This window comes from Phalacrocorax carbo, chromosome 17 (assembly GCF_963921805.1).
Source record: "Phalacrocorax carbo chromosome 17, bPhaCar2.1, whole genome shotgun sequence".
Classification (NCBI taxonomy): Eukaryota; Metazoa; Chordata; class Aves; order Suliformes; family Phalacrocoracidae; genus Phalacrocorax; species Phalacrocorax carbo.
The window spans coordinates 1,328,630-1,348,575 of NC_087529.1; the positions used below are offsets into that span (position 1 = coordinate 1,328,630).

At 58.0% G+C, this 19,946-nt stretch overlaps 2 protein-coding genes across 4 annotated transcripts in view; both read right to left on the minus strand.

The window, feature by feature from the left end:
• The window catches only part of SLC43A2 (solute carrier family 43 member 2), a 33,278-nt gene extending 23,002 nt beyond the window's left edge, over nt 1–10,276 (minus strand). Inside the window, exons 1-3 of one of the 3 annotated variants that reach the window (XR_010375590.1) lie at nt 10,163–10,265; nt 8,276–8,472; nt 792–981 (exon numbers count right to left, since the gene is read on the minus strand). Coding sequence is in view for 2 of the 3 variants with exons in the window: in XM_064468304.1 (XP_064324374.1) it covers nt 792–981; nt 8,276–8,435 (350 nt within the window). In the remaining variant the exon portion in view is untranslated. Of the gene's footprint in view, nt 1–791; nt 982–8,275; nt 8,473–10,162 lie in introns of all 3 variants that reach the window. The other 2 variants (XM_064468304.1, XM_064468303.1) reach the window with 2 other exon arrangements.
• A 2,938-nt stretch (nt 10,277–13,214) lies between these two features.
• SCARF1 (scavenger receptor class F member 1) lies at nt 13,215–19,889 on the minus strand. Its single transcript, XM_064468302.1, has 11 exons — nt 19,479–19,889; nt 18,668–18,729; nt 18,249–18,350; nt 17,610–18,135; nt 16,990–17,208; nt 16,773–16,901; nt 16,593–16,696; nt 16,282–16,393; nt 16,081–16,205; nt 15,740–15,877; nt 13,215–15,396 (listed from the first exon to the last, which is right to left on the minus strand). Exons 1-11 carry the CDS (start codon nt 19,571–19,573, stop codon nt 14,390–14,392), a joined length of 2,619 nt encoding a protein of 872 aa, XP_064324372.1. The 5' UTR covers nt 19,574–19,889; the 3' UTR covers nt 13,215–14,389.
• Nucleotides 19,890–19,946: the final 57 nt, after the last annotated feature.

The following is a 19,946-nucleotide window of genomic DNA, read 5'->3' on the forward strand; positions in this document are numbered from 1 at the left end:
CCCAAATCCCCTACTGGTTTTCCAGCACAGAGCTTTGCCAACCCTCTCCTCGAGGTGACCAAAGACAGCAGCAGCCTTTGCCCCAAGACCCTGGCTGCAGCCACAGCACTCACAGCCTTTACCTGCTCCTCGCTGGTAGGGTCTGAGTCAGACTTGCCCCGTTTTTCCCACTCTGCCTAGAGGGCACTTTGTTTTCTGGTATGGTTCAGAGCATTAAAATTCATTAGCGCTGGGGTCCACTATGCCCAACAAGTCACTAACCCCTACATGCCATGACAGAAGCAGCTAACGACCTTGCTAGTTGAGGCAGAAAGCAACATACACCACATGGCAGAGAAGGGCCCTAGATAAGACAGGCAGGACATGTTTATCCCCAAGTTAACTTCCCAGCTTGCAAGCAATGATGTAACATCTTGGTTTTGTGCCTCTCAGGACACAGCTTCCAGCTCAAGGAAAAGGCTGCCCTCCGTGACTCACAAATGACTCCGCTCTCCCTTCAGGCTCCATCTGGCCAGGGAGCACAGAGCAACACTGGAGAGCTGAACTGCGGACATGGAGTCCCAGGCCCTTCCCTTATGGAGCAATTCACCATGCTGACCAAAATCATCCTAGAGCCACCCGCACCAGTGCCCCGTGCATGGCCAGCAGCTCCCAGTAGGTCCCGGCCCCATCCCTCACATGGTCCCTGAGGCTGCAGGGACCCCACAAAGGCGTAGCACCCAAACAGCACTCATCTGCCCCAGACAAGTGAATTTGCCCCTCAGCGCACCCAGGGAGCCCAGGACACTGACCTGCCAAGCAGCCGCAGCTTGCGAGGGCCATACTTGTCCATGACAATCCCCAGGGGCAGCGTGATCGCACTGAGCAGGAAGGACCCAATAGTGAAGGCCAAGTTCAGCATTTCATCCTGGGCATTGCAGGAAGGCCATTTGTGCTCCAAAGCTGTGCAGTTCTTGCGTTCAGGGCTGCTAGTGGTGTTTCCTACATGGGATGATAAAGGATCATCATTGCAGTGTGCTAGGGTGAGGCTTACAGCGTTGCAGGAAGGAGGGAAGAGAAAAGCCGTGCATGCAGGGTGCCACAACACACTGGGCATACACCCTCCACACTTCATTTTTTATTATAGTCAGTGAGAAATGGAAAAGGGAAAGAGCAGCAGAAGGACAAGAGAAGCCCGATGAGCTCAGCTGGGAGCAGGAAAGGAGTGCGCAGGCACCCAGGAAACAAGTATCCCAAGCAGCAGTAGCAGGGTAACAACCCAAGGACAGAGATTCATTAATTTATGAAAACAACTATACAGCGGACTAAACTCAGGAGATCCTGAAGGGACTAATACAAAAATAAGGTCTTCCTAATCTACAGCTGGCACATCCTCACAGATCTTTTCCCTAACTAAACTGGGCGCAGTAACTACAGCCAAATCAGTTATTTCGGGTCCAGGCACTGGGCTGCCAAAGCCTGGCACAGAGCAACAGCCTGCTCAGACAAAAAGCTTCCTACCCTCACTGCAGGCATCGGGATACAGAATGGCTTTGCAGCAGCCACCCTGCCTCCTGACAGCCCCAGCTCTGAAAAATCCTTCCTGGATTTAACTACCCTGTTCCCAGGAGGGCTGGCAGCTTACCTGCCTTCTCCATTTGTTAAAGGATTGATGCATCTTTACCTTCTGCCTCATAATTAGCATTTGCTATTCTTTCCAATGGGTTTAGGCCTTATAGACCAATAATATCTCCAGCTTTCTGCCCTTGTCTGTACATGAGGAAATCCACATGCAAACTCCCACGCTGAACAGAACCCATGTTGTGTAATAGAGGCAGAAACAGGACAGTTTAAGAAAAGGAAAGAAGTAGTTCCCTTTTCTTTGCAGCAGCAGTTTTACTGCCTCATGCCATCCGTGCTCCCGTTACAAGCCTATCCCACAGTGGCTCAAAACTCCTCAGGCAAGCACATGTGCCTTTAGACTTTCATTAACCCAGAGCTCTAGTACATTCCACCTCTCCTTCTCCCAACCCTTATCTGACTTATAAGTAACCTTTGCTGGTATGACAAAGCACTCGCTTTCTCACTGCTGCTGCAAGCCAGTGACATAAAACACTCTCCTCCATATTTAATAATTGATCTGACAAAGTTCAATATTAAAGGAGGAGCAGAGAGAGAAGTCACCTACATAACCATCCACATGAAACAAGACTAGAGCAAGCCCTGGTTAGTTAGTTAATTAGCAGGAATCCCTCACATACAAATGACTTCACATTCACTGCTTGGTGTGGCTTGTGGAGGAGATCCTCTTGGCTGCTCTCACCCACCCTGTGTCTCTGGAGATCACACAGCCTCATCTTGCAACTCCTTCCCTTCTACCCCAGCCTCAGCACCATTAGTTACTGGTGTCACCCTGCTTCTCCTAGCTGGCCACAACAACCCTCCCAGCTTTGTGTCCACTGCAAACAAATCACACTCCACCTGCCCAATGTCAGGTGTTAGCAGGAATTCAGGCTAATATCCAAGGCTTACAAGCTGCCTGCAAACCTTCCTCTGTCCCCTCCCAGCACTCCAGGGAAGGCACAAAGCATTTCTCTCCATTTACATTGCTCTCACCAACTCCTTTACTAAGATTGTCTCAAAAGTGACTGTTTCTTCCTTCACTTTGCCATGTGCTCCTGACTGATAATCTGTCTCTTCTCTTGCCCTGCTAGTCACGGATAGCCAGAGTAACAGATACCCCCAAAAAGGCCACACCTCCCATCAACATCCCTTCTGCAGAAAGGACAGCACTCCAGCCTGACGCTCCCCACTCACATCCTTAGAAATCAGTCCTGGACAGACTTGGGAGGCTCTCTGCAGTTTTCACACCACATCTCAATCTTTTTCATCCATCTTTCCCTCACAATTTCCTCTTGATATGGCCCAGGATTTTGAACACTGACTTCTGACAGCATCTCCATGAGGCAGGCACAGGCACACAGCTTCACCCACAGCACCAAGGCTTTTTGAGCTCTCCACAAAGAAAAATTCACAGGAAACAGATGTGGGTGAGAGGTTAAACTCAGAAAAACAGCAGGGGAAGAGTGACAAAGTAATAAAAGTTTCCCTGTGTCAGCACTCTAGAGAGATAGCTCAGCTGTGGAGTGGAAGAAGGGTGGAGGGCCATGGACAGTGCAGTGACCTGATAACTTCTGGCTGCACATGTTAAAGAACCTGTCATCCCTCCCCACAGAGATCTCAAAACAGAAATATTCAGCATTTAAAGCTGGAGTAGGTGAATTACTGTTAATGCACTGACATGTGCAGTTGCAACATGACCCGAAGGATCTCCCAGAGCATCTACCTGCTAGGAGACCCTCCGATGGCATGCACAATAAGTGGCAACACCAGGAGGTAAAGAGGACAGCTCAGAAACAGCAAGGAAGCTCGACCTTCTCTGAAGACTTCTTGCAGTCAGGAGGCTGGAAACAGGGCAAGCCTCAGTCCCTGCTTCTACCAACCACCTTGTTTACAGCTGCTCATCGCCAGCTCCAAGGAGGGGCCAGGCAGTGCTATGTGGAAATACAAATTGTTTGTGAAAATAGAAGCAGCCCCTGAGCAACAAGAGAAGATCCACTGAGGCATAATGGAAATGATTCAAGCAGCCCTTGGCACCCTGACATCCTCTGATCCTTTGAGCCACCTCCATAAATAGAACATTTTGGAGGGGCTGCAGGTGTGTGCAGCAGGCACAGGGTCCAGCTGAGAGCCATCTCACTGGGGAGCACAGGAGAGCTAGTGGTAGTATATAACATGCAGCTGGGAGGAGATTAATGGGCAGAGAACTTGCCTAACTACTCACCTACCTAATGCACCTGGTTACAGCAAACAGCAGTTTCCCCTCAATCACAGCTCAGATCCCGTTCCAGATCAGTGCACACCACATTGCTGGGAAAAGTCTCCTACGTGCCTGGCTCCATCCGCCACACTGTTTTGGGGAAGGGCTGTCTCTGTGCCGACAGTGGTGCCCTCCCCAGATTCTCCTGCCAAATCCACCTGCATGCAAGCGTGCCAGGTCTGGCATGCAAGGGTGCCACCTGGGTAAGCCAGCAGCACAGGCTCAGTCCACATATGCTCACTGGTCTTTCACTGTCAGGCTAGAAGAAGCTACAAGTCTTTATCAGCAATTACAAGAACATAAAGCCTGTTTTTACAGTGCTCCCCCTACAAGCAGCAGGACTTCTAGTGCCCAATTAGTAGCTGAGGTTACTATTTAAAGAATGACAGCTTAGGTGAGAGGAAGGCTGCCTCGGTAATCATTTATGTCAAGCTCATCACTGGGATTTGCTCAGGCTGTTACAGGAACATTTAAGTCATCCTTCCTCCCAAATTAAGTGCTGCAGGTTTCATGAGAGGGTCAATCATTAACTGCTCTTTGCTGACCTCTTCAAATCCCAGGCACACACCACATTACCAGAGGAATGAGTTTGGCTTTTTCAAGAGTGGCTGCCCTCTCTTAGGCTGCAGAGAGGTTTCCTTTCATCTTGTTTCATGGATCAGACTGAGCCAAGCAGGGAAGACACCCCCAGCCACCCTGGCAGTAGCTCTGTGGGACACAGCCTGCATGGCCTCACCTTCTTCTTTTTAAAAGAAAAGAAAAAATAATCAGGGCCAAAGAGTCTGGGAGCATTGGTTTAAAAAAAATCCCAGTGAAAGACATGTGCAAACAACTGCTCTGCAGCCTGCCCACATAAGAACATGTTTTCTCTTTTCAGGATGGTGTCATACTTCTGGGAACTGGGAGGAGATGTTCTTGCTTTATACCACTGCAAATGCAATTAGTTTGGGTTTCCCTCTTTGCCTGCCCATCCACTTGCACTTCCAGTACCCCCTCTCCAGGCACCCAGCTGAAAGCCTCATAACTGAGCCACAGTCTCCAGTTAAACTCACATTCTCTCCCCAGCTGCAGTTTCATTTTGCAGCTATTCTCACTCAGGGCCAGCACCTTCCCATGCAGCTCTCTGATACCACCAACAGCTGCTAATCAACACAGTGTGTTTCCTGTAGAAATTGAACATTTACCACATTCACTCTTTTCCTGTTTACTGGTCACATGCACAGCCTTTTCAAACCATCATCACATCTTACCAGTCTGGCAGGGACCTTCAGACTGCAAGCTCCCCTCCACAGACCCCAAGTAAACAAGAGCAAAGAGCTGTAAGGCAGCAGCTTCCTCCTATGCCTGTGTTAAGGTGCATTAACCTGCTGTAAGTGCATTATGTTATCATCCCTTTGGTTTTCTGCAGCTCTGTCTTAGAGGAAGGCCCTCTGTTCAACTGGCTCCTTATCTCTGCTCTTTGTGAACAGATTGTCAAGTTCAAGTTGCTCAGACCCAAGCCTTGAGCTTCCCAAACCCAGTAACATCACAGCAATGCAAGACCCTGAACAGATCAAGTTCCCCAACAGCTAGTAATGCCCAAATCCTGATAAAGGCTGCAGAATCAGCACTTGTGCTGAGTAAAAGATGCTGCATCAGTTGGTTAAAGGCCAAGTAGTAGTGTAGTAAAATTAAAATGGGAACAAAGTGCCACTACCAGACTCCTTGTCAGCAAATTTCCAACATACCTCTCAGGATGTGGCCAAACCCGCTGCCCAGAACAGGTACAACCCCCCACTCAAACCCTGTTGCACAACTGCTTTAAGAATATATGTTATTTTGATGTGCATTTTTTCCTAGGTGTCCATCTCCACCCTCATGCAACCAAGTCAAGAGTCTGGCAGACCCCACATGTTTGCATGGTGGCTGCATAAAATCCAATACCAGACGCCAAGGGCAGGAAGGGAAAGGAAGACAAGGATCCCTTCATGAGCTGCAGGCACTTTCTGGGCAGCTGCTGCTACCTTCAGAGAAGAGCCTGCAGAAGGGACAAGGTCTAGTTTTCTCTTTCGTTGGAAGGCATCACAAAGTGCAAGAGCTTTTGCTGACAAATGGAAAGCCCTGCCAAGAACCTTTGGCTCATTAGGAAAAGTCTTTTTTTTTTTTTGCAATACTTACATGCACACAGCAGCATTAGGAACAAGAGGTGCCCAAAGGCTACTAGTTATTTGTTTGCACCAACCTTCCAGCCAAGTACCTACTCGGGCTGCAGGATTCAATAGGTTATGCTGAGAAAGGCAACCACTGGGCCATCCTAATCCCAGCTAAGGGCAAACTCAGCTCAGTGCCGGTCATTTAGTGACCACTGCAGGGCAGCTGCAAGGGAGTCTGCCATGCCCACACTTGGAACTAGGACTCTTCCCTACCAAATCGCCAAGATTATTACAATGAGGACAAAAAGAGAACGGAAAGTGAGTAAGCATGGATGAACAAGGAAACCGGCAAAACTGGTCCTCAATGCTCATCACAAGCCCGTCACTGAGTTCAGCAGTGATGGCCAGATATTTGAGGACAATGAGAACATTTGACTACATGAAATTTCTTTTCTGGGATTAACTTTTCCTGCCTCAGGGCACAGGTTGGTCACTGGGAGGAAGAAACTGCCCCCAGGACAGCAATTTCACCACTGTCCGCACATTTGCATCTTCCCCATGGTCTGCAGAACAGGCACTCCTACAGGGAGAGCCAGACAGACCACAGATCAGCAAACATGGGTGAGAAGCCAAGGTGAATCTCGCTGATTTGGAGCAAAGGCAGATGAACTGAAAGCAATCAAAGCAAAGAGTAGGAGGTGGGCCCCAAGTGAAGCAGGGCTCTTGTCAGCAGAGCACATCTCAAAAAGCAGATAGGAAAATAGCTGCTTTCAGAGACAGTCAGCGTTTGCTTATCAACTGTCAAGTGTTTTATCTTGGGGGCAGAAAGCCTCCACCTGATAGGTTTAATGAGATCTCTTACACAGGCCCCATGACGCAGTCACCATGGCTTGGCAAGAACAGAGCGGCCTTGAACAGAAGTCCTAAACGGTCTCCAGCCGCTCAGGACTCTCCCTCACGCATTCTGGAGTGCCACAGACACGCCTGGAAGCATTGCACTATGAGCAAAGGATAGGAAGGAGATGAAGCAGCCACGCAACAGCTGGTTGAAGACTGAAACACATGCATATTTGTGCCAGGAACACCAGCCCAGGCCCTACAAGGCTGAGGCAGCTGCCCACAGGCATACAAAGCAGAGAAGACCATAGCAAGCAGCTGATGAATGAGAAAAGCAAACAAGTATCATCACAACTATTCACAGTCACTTTTTGCTTGGAATTTATTTCTCTATATTTCTGATTTCCCCCGCTACTCTCAGCCATTACCCACTGAGAGCTCTGAGGTCCATGCTCTTATTTCCACCTCTTTCTTCCCCTTCTGCTTCTTGCTCCATCTCCATGCCCACTAGCCCTGAATGGGCTGACCCACCTTCTTATCCACCGTCACATATCTCTGGACAGAGCCCAAACACCTAGCTTCCTGTCTCTCTTCACTCTGCTATTCCCTTCTCCGAGCACAGGCAAACCTTCTGCCACTAAAGCAGCTTTCCAAATCCACACACCTTTACCCTCAGGTTCCTTTTAATTCTACTCTCCACCCTACCACACTGTGGGATTCCCCAGACCACAATCCTCTCCGTGCCCAGGCTGGGGATATATGTCCACCTACACATTGTTTTTCCCAGGGTTATCCTTCCCACACCACAAGATTGCCTCCTTCCCTGCAAGGCTGTGTCCGCAACATGGACAACTGCTTCCTCTGGCTGGGCCTCTAGAAGGTGGATCTCAAGCCCTCACAGAGACACAGCCTCGTCTGAGCAAGTCCTAGGTGTTTGAAAAGGGAAAGGAACAAAACATCAGTAGCATTTACTTCTGCAACTTCTTAACAGCACCACTGGAGTCCCCCAATCTCATTTTCCACCCATGCTCTTTTCTCTCCTACCACTAAGGAAAGGGTGCCCACAGTTTTCTCCTACAAACTCAGGACACCATCCCCACAAATCTTCATCTTCCAGAACCCATCAGGCCTTCCCTTGCAGAGATCAGCCAGGCCACCATGCAGAGGAAGAACTCACGGCCAAGCAGAAAATGCTGTCCAGAAAAGCTTTACTTGATCTTTAAGCTTCTTTTCCAATCACTCTGCAAAGCAACAGCAACTACAAGCACATTACACCATCACAAGGATGCCACTGGTTTTGGTAAGGAGCACACATCCCTTCCTTCTACCCCGGGACTGACCTGGAGCTCACCCCACTCTAGACTGTTCCACACCACCCTAAGACAGGGAACCACACCAGCAAGCCTCAGCAGCAACTTATTCACACAAGTCTCCAGAACGTCCTTACCTGACTCATAACACAGGTAGGAATAAAATCCTTCTGCTTTCAGCATGATGAGGAGGGACCCCCAGCCCAGCAGGACGGCAGAGAAGAGCAGGTTCTCAATGATGGCTGTGAACGCCATCCACCAGCGCCGGCGATGGGCGGTAGCAAGTGTGGGTGCCATTGCTGTGTGGGAGGATGGCCTCGTTCAGAGTCTCAACCTGCAGCGACCAGAACAACATCCAGTGAGTCCACAGACACAGCACATGCTGCTCAAAGAGTGCAAAAAAAAAAAAAAAGCATGGCTTAAGAAATCTCTCCACTGGAACGCAAGTAATCCTGCCTGCTGAATGTAAGGCACTCAGGTGTAAAACTCATTTTTGCAGGTACCAGCTTGCCAAGTTACCTGGAGGGGTGGGGGAGCACAGGTACCCTTGGAGCAGCCCCTCCAGTGCACGCACTGTGCAACAGAGGAGCGTTCAAGGACTCCGTTCCACTTCCCAAGCAACAGGTATGAAAATGCAGCAAATATCAACTGCCCAGAGCCCACTCCCCTGTCACCTGCACAGGGCAGGCAGCCCATTTGTAAGGCAGCAAAGACACACATGCCAGAGCAGGGGACTTCAGCCAGCACCCCAGTCTCCCAGCTGCTTGCAGGCAGAGACTAGGACCAGGGAGACAGCTCCACAGCCCTAATGCGGGCTTTAGTGACCCACATGGTCTGCTCTGCCCCACACAGGAGCACAGATCTGCTCTGGAGGGTGAGCATGGGTCCTATATATGCAGTTTATACTGCAGATGGCTCATCAAGGAGAGCTTTTTGCTAACTGCCACACCATCCAGCTGGGAGACCAGGCGGGCTGCATCCTGCCCCATCCTAGCTGTGCAGACAGCCAGGTGCACCAGCCGGGACAGCCCATGGCACACAGGCACCCGCAGGCTGCCCTGCAGATGCTGCAGCCAGGTAACTGTCTCCATCTCCACCCGTCGCCGTCCCTGGGGCCCACGGGAGCGAGCGGCAGATTCGGGAGCAGAGCTGGCTGGCCACGGGGCTGCTCCAGGGAGCCCAGAGGTGCCCAGCACCGGGGCCAACCCTGGGTCATAAGGCAGATGGCCATTTCAGACAGGCCGAGCCCTTTCCCAGCCCAGAGGATGCCCTGATCAGGCACGGGGCAGCCAGCTGGCTACACACCACGGCCCAAGGCGGTTTCTCAGGGCTTTCCACAGGGCAGAGGCCCCAACCCTGGGCTGCTCGGGGGGATGGGAGCCTGGCCCGGCTCCCTGCAGAGGTGCCGGGAGGACAGGGCCACCCTCCAGCCCCGGGAGCTGGTGCCGAGGCCCCCACCCCAAGAAGCCAGGCTGCAGCCGCGTCCCCCCGCACACCCACCACCTCGCAGGCCCGCCCCCCGCAGCACAGCCTACAACGCGCTTCCTCCACCGCCTCCTCTTCCTCAGCCCCGCACGCCCTTCCTCAGCACAGATCCTCCCGGTGGCGAGAGCTGCAGCCCGCTCCCTCCCCTTCCAGCCACCCCCCGTGCGCCCCACTCTTCCCCAACACACCCTCCCCCTGCCCACAGCCCCCCACGCACCCAGCTCGCCCCAGCCACCCCTGCTGCAGCCTGCTCTCTCCTCCCCGACCACCCCCCCAGCGCCCTGCTCCCCGCCCACAGATCGCTCCCACCCACCCGGCTCTTCCCCATCAATCCCCCTTCCTCTAACGCACGCCACTCCCACGCGTGAACCCCCCCCCCGTGCACCCCACTTCCCCAATACACCCTGTCCTCCCCCCAACGCACCCCCTCCCTCTCCGCACACCCCCCTTCCGCACGCCGCTGCCCCCCCTCCGATGCAAACCCCACCCCACGCAAACCTTCCCGCCGCACAAACCCCATCCGCCTGCACCCCACGCACCCCGCTCTCCCCCCTCAGCGTTCCCGCCGCTCACCCGGCGCGCGCCCCCGCCTCGCGCCGCCGCGCTCCCACCCGGGGGTTTTTATGGGTCCTCCGCCGCAAACAGGCGCCGCCGCTGATTGGTCGCCGCCCCCGGCCAATCACCGCGCCCGCGTGCGGGGCCCCGGGACGCGCGTGCTGCTGCCGCTGGGGCGCGTGCCGGGCTGCGCTCCCCCCCCCCCCCACCCCGGTTCCCGGTACCCCCCTCCATCACCCCACATCCCCTCTCCCGGTACCCCCGGTCACGCACCGGGCCCCTCCCGGCCGGGACGGCCACAAGCGTCCGGACGCGACAACCGCTGTTCCCGTGGCCGGAGCCCGCGGCGGCGCCCCGGGGCCGTGCACGAGGCAGACCGGGGGGCGGGGGGACACACCGACACCCCCTACCCGCCGCCCGGGCGGCCCCCCGGGAAAAGGGGGGAGCAGGGGGTGATGCGGAGCGGGTGAGGCGAGGTCGCCCGCCCCAGCTCCCGCACGGCGCGGCCGCGCGGGGCCAGCGGGACGTGCCTTGCGGGGCTCGGTGCCGGCTGCCGCCGGTTTGCGCCGGTGCCGGGCGGCAGCGGGGGTGCGGCGGCCCCGGCCGGGCACACGGAGCCGCTCGGTAACGGCCCCCGCCGCATTCCCCGACCGCCGCGGGTCCGGTCCCCGGGTCCGTCCTGCGAAGCCCACCCGCCGCGCTGCCCCGCCCGAGGGGGGAGCGGCGAAGCTGTCCCCCCGCTCAAAGGGCCGTTTGGGGAGCAGACACCCAACCCCCCGCCCGGGGCTGACCCCCGGCACGGCACCGGCACCGGCACCGGGCCCCGAGCACGGCCGGCTGTCCGTGCAACGACGGTGAAGTCCCCGCAGGCCAGGCGGGCGGCTTTGCCCCCGGGCTCTGCCCTCCGGTAAACGGTTCCCCTGCAGGGTTCCCAGTGCTGCCGCGGCCCCGCCGCGCAGCAGCGACGTCCTGGGCCGGGGGGCGGCCACGTAGCCCTGGAAATCGTTATAGGGGATATTTTTTTTTCTCGGCCAAAGGAGAGGAAAGCGGTGCTTGCGGCAGGTAAACATCTCTGAGCTGCTCGAGTCTGTCCGAGGGCCCGGACAGACGGACGCGCACCCATCACTGCATCCCTGAGAAAGGGATAGGCTGTGGCGGGTGGGAAGAGGAAACTCCTCGGCCTCAGCTGCGGGGTAAGGGTCAAACGTTGCAACAGCTGGAAAGTGGATTTAAGCCAAAGCAAACAAACAAAAAGCCTGAAGAAACCTAGGCAGCCTGATCGGTGCCGTGGGTTTAGCAGAGGTAGAGGCAGGCTGAGGCAGCACGAGGACCCCGGAGACCTCAGCACCCCGACCTGGTCGCTGTGTCCAAGAAACGTGAACTGTGACGGAAGGAGCAGGAGGAGGGCTCGGAGGCTGTCTGGGGACATGGGACCCCTCTGCTACAGCCAGAGCATGTGGGGGCTCAGTTTTCCTATCCTAGAAGGAGAAAAGAAGCTATCAGGTGATCTGCTGCCATCTATAAATACACCCGGGAATGAGTAAACATCATGGGCAGAAAAAAAGTGAGGCTGAAGAAGAGCGCTGGCACAAAGACATGTTTATAGGAACTGGCCAGGAGTGAGTTTAAGCTGGAAGGGAGGTGACAGCTCCTGCCCACCACGCCGGGGGTCCTCAGCAGGCTGCGACAGAGCCCCTGGGGTAAACGACGTGGTCCTCCTCAAAGGCAGAGCTCGGACAGCTCAGGAAAGGAGCTGGCAAGGCTGTGGTGATGGGGGACAGACCCCTGTGGCCACGGCAGGTGGGTCCAGCCTCTGCTCCTACCTCCAGGAGGGCAAGAGCTGCCCCAGCAGAGCACAGACGCCTCTTTGCTAACCTGCACACGGAACCGCTTCCCACCGGCTGCCTCCAAACCACTGCAGCGGGATTCGGAAAGTCAGAGGTCCAGCAGGGGAAGACATTAACCCCTCCGTCACCCACCAGCTCTGGCTCAGGGAACCTCCCGCATCCAGAATTAAAACCGCGGCAGAGCCGGACCAAAGCATCCCTAACAAGAAGACACCAGCGCGACCATGCTGCAGGCGGGTGCATGGGCAGCCATGCGCTGAAAATCCACCGCTTGTTTTCCTCGCACCGCCCAGGCAGGGTGGAGATGCTTCATCTTCAAGGAGGGGAAACATCCTGCCCCACAGCTCAGCCTGTGAACAGGAAAGGTTCTCGCAGCAGCCTTTGCTCAAAGCTGGGTGCTTGTTTCAGTGCCAGGGAAGGCTGTTGGGTTGTTGTCAGCTATTCACATACTGTACCCAGGGCAAACCGGCTCACGTGACGTTCACTTCTGGCACAACACTGCTCAGCTCACAGGCTGAAAATACCCAACCGAGTAGGAAAAAAATGGCTGCTTATAGGTAAAATGTGGGGCTGACCCTGCCACTGTAATAAAATAGTGTCAAAACACAAACTAGCCTGTGCTGAACAGAGGTCTGGTCAGGTTGCTGCTCGAGTCTTGCCTGGATGAGCATTTTTGTTTGTATACCAGAATATTTGGTGCTATAATCATGGCAGTGGGTGATACCAGTGAGGGAAGGAGTGCTGCACGCTCTCTGCAAAACTGGAAGCCTCACCCATGTGGGACCATGGGGGTTCGGTGCCTTGCACTGCGGAGAAGCACCCACAAAAAGCCCACGGGCAAAACCAATCCCCACTCTGTTTTCTGAAACACCCCGAAGCCTGAGCCCCAACTCAGCAGTGCCGGACCAGAAGGATTCATGCGGAGCTCTGCGTGTGGGGCATGAGATGCAGCCTGCAGCACAGGCGCTTCGGCTGCTCAGAGCCCCCTCACATTCCCTCTGCCCTGCGGTCTCTGGCACTGCTCTGGGCTCAGCTCCGTAAGTGAGAGTTCAGAATTCAACAGAACCAGAAAATAATAATAAAAAAAAATACCTGAAAGCCTAAGGCTGCCAAAGGTTTCCGCACTTGGGAGGATATTTCTCACCATGTCTTTGATGCAGAGGGCAGCGGGGAAACCCAAATCCTGAAGGGCTTTGTTAAAATTTTATTTTCATTCAGAGGCTTTCATGCCACACGACATAACAGAAAATATACAAGAAAATTCTATCACTTAAGATACATCTAAAACCAGTTCGTGCTGCAAATCCTCTTTGGCACCTCGACCGCCTGGCGTGAGCGGCAGAGCCCTTGTGCCCATCTCGCCCGCGCTGCTCGAGGTCCTCTGGCTGCGCTGCAGATGCTGCAGCCCCTTCACTGCATCTCAGCTGCCCGTGGTGACACGGTGCGGCAGCAGGAATGAGGCGTGGGAGATGGCAGGAGCTCAGGGCACCCACGGAAATGCCATTTTCCGAGCAGCTTTCGTCCTTATCAGGGCCAGCACAGCGCCGGGTGCACAGGTTGATGGTCACAGCCCAGCTGCCACGTTTGCTCCTGCAGAACTGCAGCTTGGTATCGTGTGGAGTTTAAAAGGCCATCGATAAACCCCGTGCCGTGCCACGAGCCCTTTCATGTGCTGCGCATGCACATAGAAACGAAGGCAGCCAGAGCCTGCCACGAAAGCCAGAGCCACGCAGATAAACGCCAGCAGACCCAGATACCCTTTGAGATAAGCAGCTAAAATTAATTTTTGCTGAAGCTGCTTGTGACAGCTCAACATCTCTCCCCAGTCCAGCTCCACAAAATCCCCTACAGCAAGAAGCACCTTTACAGCAAGAGGCTCCAGGCAGCATTGCCAGAGCTGGGACCGGGAAAGACAAAGGCTGATGGGGTGAAACTGGTTTTTGCTTGTGTGTTTCCCAGCTGAGCCCCCAGCAGCCCCGCTCCCGTTTGTGAGGGGCAGACGTGTCCCCAAGCCCAACGCTGGCAGGGACTAGAAGGTGCCACCACTGCCTCCAGAGCATCGCTGTCCCCCTGGGCTGCGGCAGACACAAAATGGGGCATATAGGGCTGGGGGGAGCAGAAAACAGCCCTGAAGCACCGCAACGCCCTGGGGCTGCCACCGCTGCAGCTCTCAGCTTCACCCGTCCTGCCGGCTGTGCCGGCCAGCGAGGGTCCACACCGGCAACGCGGCGCGGAGGAAAGGGGGTCAGTGGGAAGGCTCGATGCTTCTCCAGTTCACAGCTCGGAGGGGGACCTCGGCTCCCCCCGCGCTGGGGTCGGAGGGGCCTCCTGGGCTCCCGCTGCCCCAGCCCCGGCGGCGGTGGCTCAGGTGGCCGGCGGGGCAGCCGGCGGCTCCTTGGCGGGGCCGGGGGGCGAATCGGCACCGCCGCTGATCACGTTTTCGTATTTCGGCTCTTCCTCCGGGTCAGCCTGTCCCTTCGTTTTGAGGCTGAGGACTATCTCAGGGCTGTTGCCCCCCTCCGTGGCACCTACAGCATCGCTGGTCTCATCCTGGGCGCCAGTGCTTTTTGGCAAGGGAGATGTGAGAAGGAAGGACTGTCTCTTCCCAGGGACGTGCTGGTGCTTGCCAGGGGATGGCTCGGCGGGAGCCCCTGGGACACTCTCCCTCTGCTTGCAGCTATTCACCGAGTCTCTGCACTGCGCCAGGGCCCGGCGGGGCGGTTTCTGGATGACCTCAACGCTCCTCCTCACCTTGGGCTCCTCCTTTGCTGCCCACTTGCCCCTCTGCAAGCTGCCCAGCCGCTTGAGCACGGCCTGGACCGGTCCCTCGCCACCCCCCTCCGCCTGGGGGTCCTGCCCGGCCGTTCCCACCATCATGTAGATGGTGGTGACACTGGGGTCCTTCCCCTTCACCTCCCAGCTGCCAGATTTTGCAGCCGCTTCAAGTGCCTCCACTCTCTGGGCTACGTGCCTGGTGCCGGAGGCGATGCGCCAGCGTCCCCCCGGGGTGGCCCGGGGTGATGGCCGGTGGCTTTCCTCCCCCTTGCTGAGGGGCTCGGGGCTTTCGTAGCAATTGCTGGCTGGTCGTTCAGTGGGGGGCTCAGCTGCCGTGTCCCCCGGCGGTGGGGACAGCTTGGATGGGCCCCATGGGGTCTTTGGCTTCCGCCCGGGGCTGGGGGTCTCCGCTGCCCCAAATTTTGTCCCCTCAGCAAAGGACACGGAGGGCCGCTTGGCCTTGGCGATGCTGGAGGTGCGGGGGATGGCGAAGGGCTGCGAGACATCCTCGGAGTCGAAGGCTGATGGGTCTGGGAGCGCCTCGCTGAGGGGGGACACCCCGTCCTGCAGCTCAGCCCCCCCCAGCAGCGAGACACCTGCGGGAGAGAGGGGCGAGGGTTAGGGCTGCTGGAGCCACCCCCCTGCCCAGGGACACGCACTGGGACAGGGGCTGATGCAATACGACCGTCCCTGGAAGCGTTCCCCTGGGGCGAGGTTGTGAAATGGTGTTGCCCGCACCGGGCACGTCCCATCGCACGAGGCCAAGCACGGCCCCGGTGTGTCCTTGAGACGGGAAAACAAGAGGATGAAAATAATTGCTGACGACACCCAGCACCCATCCCGGGGCTGCCCAAGGTTAAAAGCGGGGCAGGATTGACCCCAGGTGGCCCAGAAGGGCTGTGGGTGGCCAGGGAGAGGAGGAGCAGCCAGCGGCGTCACCTTCTCTGGGAGGGATGGAGTACTCGGGTCCCTCGTTGTCGGTGTCGAAGGAAGAGAAGGAGCTGTCTGAAACCCACGCAGCCGACGGCGGCTCAATGAAGCTGGGGTTGAAGGGGATTTCTGTGTCATGGTGGGAAACTGGGGAGGAGAAGACACGCAGCTGAGCTTGGGCACTCCAGGGTGCTCGGGGCTGGGGTGGGAGAGCAACGTCTGCCCCGAGCTGTGCAGTGGGGCGAGGGGGAGTGCAGGCTCCCCCCCCCACCCCGAAATGGTGATGATGCAAAGAGCATGGGGTGGGGGTGACACCCTCGAAGGGCTGTCGGCGGCTCTGCTTTTTTTACCTGTGACTTTGGGAAGTTTGTAGCCACCCAGGGAAAAGCACGGCATCATAGCGCTGAGGTTCGCCAGCACCCCCCGCACGTGGTGCTTCATCCGGGCCACCACGTCGTCGTCCGGCACGGCCGCCCTGTGCAGGGGAGACGGGTGTGAAGCGATGCGGGAGATGGGGTTTTGCATCAAAGGTTGCAAAATATAACAAATACCTGTCTCTAGTATCTGCTGGGCCGGCTCCACAGCAACAGCAGGCGATGCAGAGCAGCAGCAGCAGGAGAGGGACGAGGATGGCGGCTGCCAGGGCCCCGTGGTCCTTAAAACCTGCATGGAGAAGACGGGTTGAGTCAGCATGTCCTGCGGCTGCCAAGCCTGTAGAGATGCTCTGCATTGAGAGCGCAGGAGCTGGCAACTCGTGGCAGGGCCGGGAGGCTGCAATGCAGCCTCCCAGCACCGCCATCCCCAGGCAGGATGTCACAGTCCCTTGGCCACTGCCAACGAGTAAATCTGAGGTTGCTCTTACTCAACACGCAGTCACCCCGCACGGGGTGGCAGGTCCCCCAGGAGCACTGGCAAGGCGAGGAACAGTTCACACCAAAATACCCCTCCGGGCAGGTGTCGTTGCAGCTGGAAGAGACAGGAAAGGAGAGGCAATGCCCCCGAGGAGAGTGGGGCCCCAGCCCTGCCCCACTGCCAGCATTACCTGGCTCCCCAGTAGCCTGCCTGGCAGACGCAAGCTCCTGACACGGGGTCGCAGCTCCCCGCAACACACTCAGGGCAGAGGAGCTGGCATCTGTCGCCGAAGGTGCCTGCGGGGCAGGAGCTGTTGCAGCTGTCGAGACAGAGAGCAAAGCATCAGCCCGCTGCGCCCCGGAGCAGGGACCCCCCCGCAAGGACCGGTGGCCTGATCCCGGGCGTACCTGGGTCCCGTCCAGCCGGGCTCGCAGTGCGGGCAGGACCCGGTCTCTGGGTCGCAGGCCTCCCCGCGCCGGCAGCGGGGACACGGCTGGAGGCAGCCCTCGCCGTGGAAGCCGGGCACGCAGGGCTCCTTGCAGAGGGTCCCGTTCCAGCCGGGCTGGCAGGCCAGGCAGAAGCCATCCACGGGCGAGCAGGGCTGGCTGCGCTTGCAGCTCCCACAGCTGCACGGGCAGAGGGGCGGTGAGGTCCTGACACCCACCCTGGCCTCCCCAAAACGCAGGTTTCACCCCACATCAGCATTCAGCACCAGTTTGGCTCACAGGGAAATACTTACAGCACTTAATGCACTGTGGTGGTGACAGGGCAGGAGGTGAGATGCTGCTTTATCGCCCTGGCGAGCGGTACTGAGGATGGCCAGATTTTGGGGTGACACCAGCGCTTTCTGCTGGCATTAGCAGATATTTCTTTGGGGGAAATACTAATGCTGCATCCAGCCAGGGATGCTCAAATGCCCCCCAGAATGGGTGTCCCTGCCCAGCCAAAGGGACAGACATGACTGATGACTTTCCCCCTGCAAGGTCTCACTGCAGCCCCCGGGGACCCCACCCCGCCCCCGGCTCACCTGTGCACACACTGAGACCCGTATTTCCCTGCCGGACAGGGGTCCTGGCAGCTCCTGCCCTGGTAGCCGGGGTTGCAGCTGCAGTGCCCGCTGAGGGGGCTGCAGGAGCCGTGCAAGCAGTCGCAGTGCCGCTGGCACGTCGGCCCCCAAAGCCCAGCCTTGCATTCGCACTTGCCCGTCTCCTGGGTGCAGGGCGAGAGGTTGCAGGAGCATTTGAAGCTGCACCTCCTGCCCCACCAGCCCGGCCGGCAGTTGCAGTGGCCGGTGAGCGGGTCGCAGTGGGAGCTGGCGGGGTTGCACTGACATTGCTTCTTGCAGGTGGGTGCCCACCAGCCCGGCTCGCAGCGGCAGGCGCCGGTCAGGGGGTCGCAGCGGCCGTGGGGGCCACACTGGCAGGGGAACTGGCAGAGCCCTCCCCAGTGGTTGGGGTCGCAGGTGCAGCGCCCACTGACCGGGTCACAGCGCCCGTTGGGGTGGCACGGGCAGCTCCGCTTGCAGTCGGGGCCCCAGTACTGCTCGGGGCAGCCTGCAAAGGGAAGGAGACGGCGAGAATGGGGGGTGCCGGGAAGCCTGGCTGCCCCCCGACCATCCCGGCTTGTAAAGGGAATGGCGAGGGCTGAGCCCTGGGCACATACTCACGGGAACTGCAGTCTGCTCCGAAGAAGCCAGGTTTGCAGAGGCAAACCCCGGGTCTCACGCACACCTCGTCCACCCCGCAGGCGTCCTCCCCCTCGCACAGGGCTGCCGGTGGCAGGGCAGGCACGTCAGCGCACGACAGCCCCCACCCCGGGCTCACACCCCTCCGCCAGACCCCCCACCACCCGGCCACCTCCCGCCAAGGCAGCCCTCCCAGGGAAACCGCCATCCCGCTTCCCGCGCCATCCCAGCCACGGCACCATTAGCAGCTTGCTCGGTGGGCGTTTGGGGGTCCCCACGGCGCAGGACCCCACCGCCACTGCTCGGGGAGAGCTGTAGCGCTTCCCCCCAGTACCCACGCCGTGGAGGAGCCACCCAGCGCAGGGACCAAGCTTTGGGCTTCGTTGCCACCCATCACTCACCGGCCGTGCACTCCCGCCCGTCCTGCTTCCAGCCGGGGCAGCACGCCGGGCCGGTGGGGAGCCTGCGGGAGAGACCCGGGGGCCGTCAGCCGGGGCAGGGGGTGCCGGGGCCGGCACGGGTTCACATGCAGCTTTGCAGCTTTGGCTAAGGCAAAGCGAACGTGGGCGCTTGCCCCGGCTGGGCCTGGCGGGCGGGGAAGCAGCACGGCCCCAGGAGCATTGCTCCGGAAGGAAACCAGCAAAATAGAAGGAAATTTAAGAGGCTGCAGCCCAAGCGGGCGGTGGGGCTGGGCAGTGGGGCAGGCCTGCCCGGCACTGCTGGGACTGGCTCTACGGAGCCCGTGCCGGGTCCCCGGTGCTCTGGGAGCAGCTCAAAGCTTTGCCAGCATCTCAGGAAAAAGGCATTGAAGCGGAGGCGACCAAAGGCGCCGCCATTGAGGGCCGGCGCAACGGGAGAGGCGACGCAGCAGCAAAGCGGCGGGGATGGCAGCTCCAAAAGCCCGGCGGGGTTTGCTATGCCTGTGTTTCCCACCTGGTGCATGGTGAGAGTCTCACCAATGCTCCCACGTTCCCCGTTGCCCCGTGTGCTGCAGATGCGTGAGAGATAACCCCTAGAGAAGGGGTCTGGGTGCCCCAACTACCTGTGTGTGCCCTGACCACGCTCCCCAGCATCACCCCAGGCTCGGCACCCATGCGATGCCAGGTGGCAGCTCTCTGTCCGTGGAAGGACAGATGGACAATGACCCCTCTGGGGCTACTGAGAGGCCCTGAGAGACAGAAGGCCACGAGCAGGGACCCTCGCGGCACGTACCTGCAGACGTTCCTGCCATTGGGGTCGAGCTCCTGGGCAGAGCCCTGCACCCACAGCCACAGCTGGAGGCAGAGGATGGGCCGGGCGCTCCCCATCCCGCCGGGGCACGAGGGCCCAAGTCGCGCAGCTCCCCAGCCCTGCGCTGGCGTCTGTCTGTCCCGTCCGTCCTGTCCCGTCCCTCCCGTGGTGCGGCCTCTTCCTCCTGCCAGCCTTGGGTTTCTTCCTGAGGAAACGCAGGAGGAGGTGCCCCGATCCAGACGTCAGGGGTGCGGTGGGGAGGAGGAGGCAGGGAATGCCGCCGCACGGGCTATTTTTGGCCCTTGCTGCCACCCCAATACCAGAAATGAGTGGCCGGAGAGGCTCAGCATGGCCACGCAGGGGCTGGCACCCACCAGAACATCCCACCTACGGTCGTCCCGCTCCCGCCGTGCCATCCTCCATCACCCCCAAAGCTTTTAGCCAATGTCC

Excerpts from the sequence above, each read along its gene's own strand:
- SCARF1 (XM_064468302.1), bottom strand. The coding sequence starts at position 19,573 with ATGGGGAGCGCCCGGCCCATCCTCTGCCTCCAGCTGTGGCTGTGGGTG. Across the intron at positions 17,209-17,609 it reads GGGTCTCAGTGTGTGCACAG|CTGTGGGAGCTGCAAGCGCA; the intron begins GTGAGCCGGGGG and ends CTGCCCGTGCAG. Across the intron at positions 16,902-16,989 it reads CCCGGCTGGACGGGACCCAG|CTGCAACAGCTCCTGCCCCG; the intron begins GTACGCCCGGGA and ends CTGTCTCGACAG.